The 12,254-nt window shown below is 34.6% G+C and overlaps 2 protein-coding genes across 4 annotated transcripts; both read right to left on the bottom strand.

The window, feature by feature from the left end:
* Nucleotides 1–596: 596 nt before the first annotated feature.
* LOC107773015 (vesicle transport protein GOT1) lies at nucleotides 597–5,635 on the bottom strand. 3 transcript variants are annotated; one of them, XM_075241209.1, is made up of 7 exons: nucleotides 5,478–5,635; nucleotides 4,971–5,039; nucleotides 4,242–4,333; nucleotides 4,049–4,129; nucleotides 3,800–3,897; nucleotides 3,631–3,712; nucleotides 597–986 (listed from the first exon to the last, which is right to left on the bottom strand). In XM_075241209.1, the coding sequence occupies exons 2-7, from the start codon at nucleotides 4,999–5,001 to the stop codon at nucleotides 948–950; spliced, it is 423 nt and encodes a 140-aa protein (XP_075097310.1). In that variant the 5' UTR covers nucleotides 5,002–5,039; nucleotides 5,478–5,635; the 3' UTR covers nucleotides 597–947. The 3 variants fall into 3 exon arrangements, with proteins under 3 accessions (XP_075097310.1, XP_075097309.1, XP_075097311.1); XM_075241208.1 differs by lacking the exon at nucleotides 5,478–5,635 and adding an exon at nucleotides 5,239–5,261 and having other exon boundaries at nucleotides 4,049–4,113; XM_075241210.1 differs by lacking the exon at nucleotides 5,478–5,635 and adding an exon at nucleotides 5,174–5,192.
* Nucleotides 5,636–6,997: 1,362 nt separating this feature from the next.
* LOC107773785 (spermidine coumaroyl-CoA acyltransferase-like) lies at nucleotides 6,998–8,935 on the bottom strand. The gene is given in 2 exon segments (NM_001325168.1): nucleotides 6,998–7,595; nucleotides 8,126–8,935. Coding segments are annotated over 2 exon segments (1,329 nt in total). The 5' UTR covers nucleotides 8,929–8,935; the 3' UTR covers nucleotides 6,998–7,069.
* Between the last annotated feature and the right edge of the window lie 3,319 nt (nucleotides 8,936–12,254).

Raw genomic sequence — 12,254 nt, 5'->3', positions numbered from 1 at the left:
AAAACAGCCCATTTGACACCCCTAATTGAGATGCATAGTTTATCTGCCTCAAGACTTGCACCAGGCATGCACTTTGGATTATGTGACGAGGACGATGTCTGTCACAGTGAAGTCACTGATCATTAGGGATGACAAATGGGTGGGTTGGATAGAGCATGTCAAAAACGGGTAATGCAAAAAACGGATAAATTATTCGACCCGATCCGATTCATATTTAATAGGGATAAAAAGGATTAACCGACATATCCATATTATCCATGACTTCTTGAATATGATCACTTTTGAAAGAATTCTTAGTCCTCCAAAGTTGAGAAACCCCCAATTTCAGGCTTTACAAATGTAAGCTAAATCCATTAGTTATCCATTTTCTAAGTGGATAATTTGATTCTTATCCATATTTAACCCGTTTTTAAAAAGTTCACTATCCAACCCATTTTTTAATGGATAATATGGGTGGATAACTATTTTCTTTTAACCATTTTGACACCACTACTGATCATTAACGCTAATGGAGAGAATGTAATTCATGAAAGAGCAGATCATATATAAACACATGCATTAATTTACTTCAACCTTGCTGGCTGAGGAGGCTCATCTTGATAAAGCTAGCCATTGGCCATTGGCCAGTAAGATTACGTACTCAGACAGTAAGTCCATCATCAGTACTTCCATCCACTCAATCAGTTTAAGTGCACAATCATAAGCTAAGACAAAAACTGCACTATCTAGATGTATAGACAAAGGTTTAAGACTCATCATTTACTAAGATGAGCAGAAAAGAATTGCATTCGGAAGAATTGCATTAGGCACTAAAAAGGCCAATCTCAACGTGGGAGAACAAACTGTACTGATGATCACCTTTCTAAATGTAACTCTAGAAACACGGTACTTTACAGTTCTTACAAGTGGGCTAACCGGTGTCATTTCATTTGCACCATTCCGACCAGTTAAACAGGAACGCGTTTTCCACGGTAGCGGTCAAAGAACTGCAGAAAAGAAAACAATCTCAGACAAAAGAAATTCAACAATAACAGCAGCATATATTTTTCCATTTTCCATCTCCGCATTCCCGATATCGTTTTATTACTTCTACACCACGGAGGCCGGTAATGGTAACAAGTGTAACAAGAGCATTAGATTAGAAGTGGAATTATTTTTCATTTGATATATGCCGTTTTTAATGTTCACTTGAAATAAGACATAATCTAGTAAATCAAGTGAGCACTCCATCTCCTGCAAAGCTACCTTAATGTAGGACCTTGGAAGTCTTTTCAACAGATTAGACATTCATAACATTACGTAGCAAGAAACCAAATACATAGTATCATTTTTTTTATCAATTCCGAAATACATATTATCCGCTACATCAATTCACCTGAATGTAGCTGTCTAACAACTGATTAACGAAAAAGGATATAGCTGTCTAACAATCAGATGAATTATTTAATTTAATTTACGGCATAGTAATGGATGACTGATAAAGGAATAGAGTAACTAAACACAACGTATCACATAACGTGACAGGATTGAAGCAATGATAAATACCCTTGCATAACCTTTTAAAAAAAGGTTATGCAAGGGTATTTATCATTGCTTCAATCCTATTCTAGAAAAGCCTAAAGAAACTAGTTGCACTCTGTACTCTAGCAAAGCCTTAATAAATGAAATTGCATTCTAAAAATTGATCTATATAACTAACTGGGAAAACAACCAGTGGGCTCATCACTAATTGTTATCTGCTATCACGACAGAAGTGAAAAAGCTAGTAGTTGATCTCCTGCTTTTGAAATGGAAGTCTGAAAAATGGGGGGAAAACAAATAAAGAAGAAAGGTCGCACAGTTAGTGCACGTATTATGGTAGACTACAGGGGCGGATCTATGTATATGGTTCGGGGTGGTACGCCACCCGCAAGCTTCGGCGAAAACTCTATGTACACATGTATATATGTATAAGAAATAGTATATATATTTAAAGTGTCACCCACAAAAGAAAAGTGGCCAAGGTGCCAGTGGAAAACGTCCATCTTTTACTTTTGTTGGTTGTGAGTTCGAATCCAGCTGTAAGCAATTAGTTTTTTCGCTCCTTCTATTTAAAATAATAATACTCCTAGAAAGCTCCTTCTGCCACTTTCCCCTTTCCCAAAAATTATACTCCAGCAAAACAAATCCCAAGTTTCCAACCCTTCCCCCACTTTGCTCGTCGCTTCTCCTTTGGCTTCTGCAGTTCTGCTTCACGATTTTTTGCACTTCTTCTGCTTCACCTCGGCTGCTTCAAGCTTGCTCACTGGCCACTGCTCTACAGCCACCATTGTTAAAGCTTCCTCACTTCCTCTTGTTTATTTTTTAACCCTATGTGGGTTGTGGCTATTTTTTTTCTCCATTAAATATATGTTCTTGCTCTGCTTTTTTTGTATTTAGTTGGATTTTAATGTTCTTGCTAAACTGTATTGTCATTTTTGAATTATTTGTTATGTATTTCTTTGGTTTTGTTGAAAATCCTATGCCACTTAAATGGTTTCATTGTAGAAACTAATTTCTTGGCTAAAAGAGAAAAAACATCCCCAATAATTTTGACCAAGAAAAAATCAAAATTAACTCCATTTTAACAATAAAAAGTATTAGGGAAAGTTGAATAATTTTCGTTGGCTAAACTTATTGATGTCATTATGGATCGTTTTCAAAATATAAAAACTCGTCGAGGACAATTGTAAATAGATGATGTATATATATAATACTAATATTATTGTTGGAAGTTTTATGGTTGCATCAATTAGTTATAGTTATTATATTTTTTTTCGTTTGATCGATTTGTCTATATAAATAAAAAAGAAATAATCCGAACCGACGCCCGAGTTGATCAAAACGATTAGCTTGGCACCCGGAGCTCCCAAATCCTGGATCCGCCTCTGGTAGACTATTAAATGAAAAGAAAAGGTGTACCAGGATTACTTCTATATTCTAGTCTTCTGGGTGACCAGTGGATAGGAAGATAACAAAGAGAATTAGGGAGAAGAGGAAGAGATAACAAAGAGAACAAAGGATTTGCTCATAAACGTGTGTAATAGGACACAACGTACCATATTCATGAAACTTAGGTGGAACTCTCAACTCCTAGTACTCATTTTTATTTCTCCGAAGGACCAAATCGCAAACATGGAATAATTAACATTTATGCTCAGGTGTCTCTATTTTAATCGGTGGGACTGTTATGCACAGAAGTTGAAGATCTCTAATAGACTGACAATATGGTGGGCATTTTGGGGTTTTGTTTTGGGGGGGGGGGGGGTAAGCATGTGGTCCGTGAAAGTCGTGGTGGAGACTGGTAAATGTTGAACTAATTGCTAGTTAGCGGGGGGGAAGGATTGATAATTTCTTTCCGTTCCTATTTCAGTTCCTTTTAGGATTCTAATAATTCTGGTGTAGCATAGTCGTATTATGACAAAACTTTGGACAGTTAAAAGTACTTCCTGGTTTCTCTGTGTCAATTCCAAGGATTACCTACTACACCATGAATCAACATATATTACTTCTTTCCTAATCTTAGTAACATAAATTCCAAAAAATCCTTCAATGCACAGAATATAACAAAGCTGATAGCAATGAAAAAGATAAATGACGGGAAACACATACCGATCTGACAAAAGGCTGCTGAAAGATCCAGCCTATAATAGGTATCTTTTGCAGGAAAACTGCCAGGGTTGGCCAGAAACCACTGTCCAAAACTATTTATTAGCATCCCGAGATAAAAGTAAAAGGACTAAAGGTGAAGGACCATCAATAACTTATGAATCCAATTTACCTGAAGAGTACGACAAATCCATAGGCCTCAAGAATCATTCCCAGTATAGGCCAACCAATGACAACAAAGAAAAATCCAGCACCAAATGAAATGGTTCCCTGTGGAACAAGCAAAACAAGTATGCAAGATAGCTAAGCATAATAATAAATATAAACACAAATGATATACACCAGATCATCAATATGAGGAGTAAAGAGGAAAAGATGGAAGAAAAAAGCAGGAAACAAAGACACATAAAAGAAAGCAAACCTTGTAATTACTACGTTTCATAAAAAACTGCAATGATGACTTGAGACCAATGGTCAGTGCCACCCCTGAGATGAAGAGTATCTGATTCAGTAAAATAACAGTATGTCAACTGGCAGAAAAGTAAGGTAAGCTGGCAAAAGAAAATCAAGGAAAACAGAGAAATATTATGATAATGGAAAGACATTAAACTTACATTTCCCATGGCAATTAGTCCCTTGTCGAAAAAGAAAACAATCCCAAGGAATGAGAAAAACACTCCAAATCCCGTCAATCCTAGCCCAATCTCTGTTTCAACAAGAATCCCAAGCTTAACAGAAATAATATAATATATCAAATAGCGGTGCTGAATGCGTCATTTTTTTTATCTTCCAAGCTAGAATAGCACTAAGCAGCACACATATAAATATCTGGTAAAAGAAACACTATCATAAAAATGCACACTGTCCGCAGACCAAAATAGGAGGTAGAAATCCATAAGACGCTATCATCAGGAAAATGTGATGTGATAATTGAAAAAACTATATACAAAATGAATATTCATGCTTCCTGAATGCTAAAACAGGTACGCTTTAAGGTTCAGCATTACATAAACTGAAATCTAAACCATCTACATAATCCGTATTACTATCCCGATTACAGGCTAGACCATAGCTTTAACTTGATCAGAATTTACCAAAACAGATATGCAATATAAATTTGCAACTTTTCTTGCATACCGCAGCCCAAATCAAACCCTAACTAGAACCCCCAACCTCGAGGTTGGAAGTGGAAGCTCCTTTTCTTTAGACTATCCCTCATTTCGCCACATTCTACATTTCCATTTACTGAAGGCTAATCTTCAACGCACATGAACAATGGATTGCTAAAGGAAATAACTCAAAATTAGAGCAACATTAGATTAGTAATCAACTGAATGACTTACTCTTTCGATCGTTCATTTCGAAGGACAACATTTTTCACCAATTCAGATAAAGCCAAATCCAAGTGACACCTACAATGCAGAAAACATCACCAACGTAATCAGTAACCACTGTTATGAATCAAATAGAAAAATATACAACGAGAAAAGTGCTCGAATGAGTCAATATCATTAAATTTAATATAAAGTAACTCTGCTCAGCGTACCAATAGAATATTTTATCAAACCTAGCAAATTAACTCAATTAAAATCGCAGTTCACAAAAACACACATGAATCAGAGTCGGATCAAGCATAGCAGCAGTGAGTCGTGAGTGCACACATGAACTCACCGTCTCGGACCTAAGTAATGCATGAAATATCATAAAGTTATAAATATATATATATATATATATATATATATATATATATATATATATATATATATATATATATATATATATATATAATTAGATAGAAGCATCCGCTGGATTCAAACTCTAGATCGGTGTTCGAAAAAAAGAGAACGTACGAAATGATGAGATGAGCGATATGATTGAAGCAACAAAAAGGAGCTGAAGTGATGAATCTGAGAGTTTAGAGGTGTAGAATTTAGAAATGGGGGTATTAATGTAGTTTACGGTGTCGTTTGGGGTGTGAGGCAAGCTAATGCTATTGGTGTGATGGCGTCAATTGGAGCAGTATTTCCCCCTTTATAACTGAAAGGATTGGAAGTAGTTACTACCCGATTTTAAGAGAGTTGATTAAAAGAATAATTAACTAAATAGTCATTTATTCAACTCCTTAAACAAAAAATAATCGGCATGTGTATATTATATACTTAATTCATATATAATATGTGTATAACCATATATATAGTCGGTGCATAACTTATGTACACGACCAACTAGATAAAGTAATCAATTAATTCGTCGTAAAGATTCCTTATATTAACAGTTTATACATGGCTACACATAAATATGCATATATTATGTCTACATATTATTATTTTTTTGGGTGGGGCGACTATCTAGATTAATTTCTCCTTTGCAACGGGTTTAAGGCCCAACCTAACATTTGGTTATGCCTTCAACATGGGTTTAAGGTTAGTCACTTCTTTAATATATATTTTTTGGGATTTCTATATAATAGTCGGCTTGATTTACTATTTTTAGTAACTATACATAGATTATACATCGATTATATAGTTATGCACATACCATACAAAAATTATATATATATATATATATATATATATATATATATATATATATATATATATATATATATTATGCTTCTGATTATTTCAAATTTAAGCGATTGAATGAGTTGCTATTTAAGTTAATATTGTTTTTCAAGTTATAAAAAACTTATCGTCATGTAGTCATTATTTTAATTGTAATACTACATATTACACTCACGTAAGCAAGCCACCTAAAGCTCTTAACTAGCTCATGATTAATTTAAGTGAAAACATGTCATGATTAACTAAGCCATATGTACTAAAACTAAGAACAAGTCTAATATTGCATTAGTATATGAATTTAAGTTTTTATCCTTTGACAGAGTAAATCATTTTTAGGTTGATGTGGTGTAAACTTTCTAGTTTCACGTAAAATCTCTCCAAAGGTAAATATAATCATTAAGAACTAGCACAGATTTAAATTAACTCAATAAATCCAGGTGAATCTTGCAACCCCTTGGTGGGTGCAAACAAACCTTATAGTACAGTGAGATCACTCTATAATTGTATTGGTCATTCACTATAAAAGCCAAGTTGTTTATGGAACCAATTTTCATGCTATGTTTTAATATATGTTTTCTATAACAACGTAATCAAAAAATTCGGAATAAATGAAGTTGTTATAGAGAAGTTCGACTCTATATAGAGTAAGAAATTAAACAAGCTTATTGCAATGACTGTGGAAAACTTTGCTATTGCAAAGAAAAGAAATTAAGTTACTAAGTCATTATTATTTTGTCTTAGTTTATTGCTATTTCTCCCCTCCACAAAATTTATGCTCATGGTTTTCCCGTGAAACTTTCAAGTTTCACAAGCACTCTCTTATAGAACAACATATATTACATATAATATCCCTAAAGAGGACCTGCATATATAGTAAATCAAGAAAGACCATGCTCCAATTGTTTCATCTCTTCCTTGAAAACAGGCATGGCTTCTTCTTGCAGACAAACCAAAACTTTGAAACCATCTTTCTTACCTTCAGTAGCAGAAGAATAAGGCAAGAAAAAGCAAGGTTCAACACTCCCAACTAAGTGCCTAGACAGAGGGAAGACAGTCACAGGTCCGCCCCACCCAAAATCAACTGTCTCGTGGCCTACGTGCCGCCAATCTGTAAATGCACTCACCCTATTCCCTGCTGTAATCCCTTCATCATAATGAAGCTCCTGGAAATCAATTAACGAACGAACATACTCATCCGTGATGATGCTCTTGCTCTTCTTGATCGCGTCTGCTGTTTTCCAGATAGGTTGATTGATGAGGTCTTTTGCAAGGAGCTGAACGTATATTGGCACACAACCATTGCCCCAGTAGCCTGCTGGCAATGCTGGCTTCACTGTTCTTCTGATATTGGTTAGATAGGCATACTTCACTATCTCATCACCTGGGATTTTAGAAGCCTTTGCCCTATTTCACAAGTATTAACAGATCAGTCCCTAGCCTAGACAATTAACACATGACAAATATTATTACCAATTCCTTCAAATGATACCATTTGTCTGCATATAATTGACATTAAGGGAATCCCTGCCAAGATTAGCTACCGATTATTATGTCAAGGGTCTGTAAATACTTTTTTTGGTCTAAAATTTCTGGTGATATGTACAAAATGACAACAATAAAAGAGGCAAAAATAAAGGAACAATCTTTAAGAATTTGAGATGACCTTAAAATGCTAGAGTATTTGATGTTATTTCATCTATAGGCATTTAATCAAATTACTAAGCTGATTGAGGAGTAATCATAAACCTATTATAACCATCTTTTTTTGTTCGAACTTGATCATTTTTAAACTTTGCAAAGCTCACATTAGCAGAGCTTTCATCTATAAATACTATAAAGGAAAATGATTAATCTTCTTGAATTTCGTGACAAAAAAAAATCCCAAAAGTACTAAAACTACCAAAGAAGTTGGAAGTAAGGGAAAAAAGACATACTTTGCTCGCCAGATAAAAGCTCCCAGAGCTTCAAACGTTGTAAAATTTAAACCGGATTGCTCATTTAGAAACCCCTTAAGCCGATCCAACCACTCATCCTTCACCTCAAAGCACTCTCGAACCGCCGGTTTACCTGACTCCAAATACGGCGATAAATCCTTATCTAAACTGAGAAACTCATGAACCGGGAACTCAACTCGCGGTGGGTTCCTCGGTCCAAGCAAACTCGACCGGTTCCAAACCGGTTCAACCTTCATCTCATTCCCTCCACGAGCAATCTCCGCCATAGCATGGAAAAAAAGCGTGGATCCCATACCATCACACATCGCGTGGTGAACCGCCGTTCCGAAAACCCACCCGCCACACTTAAACCGGGTCAGCTGCAGAATCAAGGGTTGGGTCAATGCCTCGTCATATCTCGGGTCGGGTACCAACTTCTCAGCAAACTCATAATCTGGATCATCCAGGTAGTTAATAGAGGCCAAGGTACAATCAACTGTGGACAGAATTACAGGAATGCCATTCCCTACTTGACAGTAAAGTTCTAGGCGGTTGTCCGACGGACGACGACGGAGACAGCCGGTGAATTGGTAGTAGGGGACGAGAGCGGCGGAGAGGGAGGAGGTGAGAACTTCATATGGGTCCAATTGTTGTGTTGTGTGGTTGACGTAGACACGGAGGTAACGGAAAGTGAGATTGAGGTTGCGGTCGGTGTCAAGGTGGGAGAGAGGAAGGACATGATTTTCGGAGAAAGGCGGCTTAGAAGGGAAGATCGTAGTGGTTTCGTGGATGGTTACTTCCATTTTTTGCCGGTGGTTATGATCGGAGAATGGTTGCTGGTTTTTCGTTTATATGAAAGTTAAAGAAGTAAGATAAAGATGGTAGGTGGCTAAAAATTGGAAAGACGTCAACTACCACCTACAAAGTCGTTGATGTTTTTTATAAAAAATATTTTTTTGTATTTGATTGGTAAGTCAAAAATATTTTTAAAAATGTTAATAATATCAGTAAATTAAGAGTATTTTGATGAAGTTTTTGAATACTAGAGATTAATAATAAAAGTTACTATCTCCGTTACAGTTTATGTGAACCTATTCTTTTTTGATCAGTTCTAAAAAAAACAAACTCCTTTTTAAATTTAAAAATATTTTATCTTAAACTCTCAATTTTGAGAAGCTTTTACAATCATACAAATATTCTGGACCCTTTTTTAACTTATTTATGACTATAAATTTAAAAAATCTTCATTTTTCTTAAATTCTGTGTCAGTCAAACAGGTTCACGGGATAAATGTTACTAGTTGATGCAAGTAAATAAGAAGAATAAAAGTAATGGTTTTAATTGGTTAATGGATCTTTTAAGTTGTTGTCTCTTTATATCCATCCTATCGGTATATTAGAAGACAAATAAAGCAAATGAATAAGCTCTCGTTTTTTGCTTTATTTTAAAAAAAATTAAAATATTATTTATTTATAAAATATAATTTCAAATTTCCCAAAAATTGGTTTATGATAACTTTTAGGTGAAATTTTTTATTGCACTCATAAACTTCAAGGTTTTTTTCAAATAAAATTCATGTCTAAACTAATATTAACTTTCAAAAAATATTTTTCAAACATAACTTTAAATTTTTTTAAAAAAAAAATTCAATCAAATTTATATTGAAACTCTAGCTAAGAAGAAAAAAGAGGACTTTAAATAGAAATTGCATATAATTAGGAGTAAAAGAACTTTTTTTGTTCTTTTGTCGTCACTGATGATGTTCAAGCCTTAGTCTGATTTGCTTCAAAAGTCATTGGTCTTCTCTGATTTGGAAACGGAGAAGTTTTGTAGCGTGTTTGGTACTTTTTTTTCCAAAAAATGAGGTGTTTGGCCAAGCTTTTGGAAGAAAAAAAAAATATTTTTGAAGAGAAGCAGAAGCTTTGAAGAAATAGAAAAAAGTAGATTCTCTATAAAAGCACTTTTGAGAAAAATACACTTAGAAACAGTTTTTAAAAGCTTGGCCAAACACTAATTGTTGCTTAGAAGTATTTTTCAAATTAATTGCTCATACACAAATTGTTTCTCAACAAACGTACTTTTGAGAAAAAAATACTTATCAAAATAATATGATTTGTGCAGCTTGGCCAAACAGACTATTAGTCTGATTTGCTTCAAAAGTGTTTTGCCAAACTTTAAAAAAAATGCTTTTAAGAAAAAGCATAAGCAGTTTTGGAGAAGTAGAAAAAAATAGTTTCTCTCCAAAAAAGTAGTTTTTGAAAAAATATTTTTTGAGAAAAATATACTTAGAAGTAATTTTTAAAAATTTGGTCAAACACTAATTGCTGTTCAAAAGTGTTTTTCAAATTAATTACCCAAATACAAAAGAAAAATTATTTATCAAAATAAGCTTATTTTACCAAAAAAGAAGAACAGAAAACAAACGAACAAAATTAAGAAAAAAGAATAATAGACGAAGAAGGGACCTTTCATCTGATTGTGGGGACAAATATGGTAAATTTCAGCAAATGGCCAAAGGAAACTACTAAACTTCTTTCCAGTTTTGATTTAAAAGGAAACAAAATAAGACTTCTCTTCTCCGCTTTGATAATTATCACTCATATAATTACGTAGTACATCCACAAGTAATTTTTAATTACAACGCAAATCAATGCACCCATCAAGACAAAAGTAGGCAAAAATATACAGTAGTATTATTTTTAAATTCTCTTGATCCCACGTGGACCTGACCCTGATTTAATTATTTAAATTTGACATTATATTATGTATTACTTTTTAAGCGTCTTTTCTTTCTTATATACGAAGTCATGATCCATGTTCAAACTTTCTTAGATTAGTGTATTTGATACCAAAAAAAATCTCATAGTTTTCTAGAAATTGCACCAAGATAGCCGTCGGTCCCACGAAAATTACTGTATGTAACTAAAAGTATCATAGCAACATGCATTAATCATTCCTTTAGACCATACCTAACTTTCTTCTAGTGTCATACATGCACGCAATTTCTACCTTTGTTTTATTATCACTAGTACTTTTTTACTAATTATAAACAGTAAATAGTATTGTTTACCCGAAAAACGTTTTTTCTTAAATTTGTACGTAGTTCTAAGGATATGTGGTATAGCTTAATACAAATCGTAAGGATAAATAGAATCTTAAATACGGATACTAAATAAACAAGGTTGGAAAGAACATAATTTTTAGGACTAAGCAAGATAAATCAATATATAAAGCTTAAAGGAATAACTCTTCGCTATTATGGTGCTTTAGTTACCATGTAAGCAAAAAAAAAAAACTCTTTCTACAGAAATGTAGTCATCCTCTTTACAGTGGAGGATCCTATTTTAGATATAATTAAAAATACATAATGGAGAACCCATGATAAATCAGTTTTTTTTCTAATTTTCACCAAGATTCTCTCCCTTAGTGTGTTTGCAACGGCTCTTGCCTGTGAGCTCGAGCTCGATCGGCCTCGGTGCTGGTCGGTATTGCTTCTAGAGCTCGATGTGGACTCGGGATCAGGTGATGATTCGGGCTCGGTATCGGTTGGCCTCTGCCCCTTAAGCTCGAAATCATCTCATCATAGTTTGATTCGGGGCCCGAACTCGATAATGACTTCGAACTCGGTGTTTGACCTATACCTGAAATCTGAAGCTCGTTCGTATCATTTTCGGAACCCATCTTTATATTACGAAGTCTTTCTTCGATCCATTATGTTTCGACCTCGATCAATCGTATGAAGGCCGAAATCTATTTCGACTGTATGCAGATAGTCCTCTCGTTTCTCAGGAAGGATGTGGCGAGAAACGATATGATTTCCCAACGGCTCGCTCGTATATACGCTGACGTTTGTATCGAGCCCGACCATGATGTACGCGATAGCTGTCCCATCAGTTCAGTTTATCAAGGCATTAAATGCGTGTCAGACGGTGGTCGGTCACTGCTGATATTGAACCGTCGCTGCTTATAAATAACCCCTCTTTTCACTATTTTTTACTTTTAGATCTCTAAATCTTCTAAGGTCCTTTTCGCATCTTCTGAGTTTTCTGTCTGCAAATCTGTGTTTTTACTGCAAATTCCTTCTCAAAACACCAAATACTCCCGTTCTTCGTTCACAGAATTTTAGATG

The sequence above is a fragment of the Nicotiana tabacum genome, chromosome 20, assembly GCF_000715075.1.
Source record: "Nicotiana tabacum cultivar K326 chromosome 20, ASM71507v2, whole genome shotgun sequence".
NCBI lineage: Eukaryota > Viridiplantae > Streptophyta > Magnoliopsida > Solanales > Solanaceae > Nicotiana > Nicotiana tabacum.
Note: the sequence above shows the minus strand (reverse complement) of the source record. Positions and strands in the feature narration are given on the sequence as shown.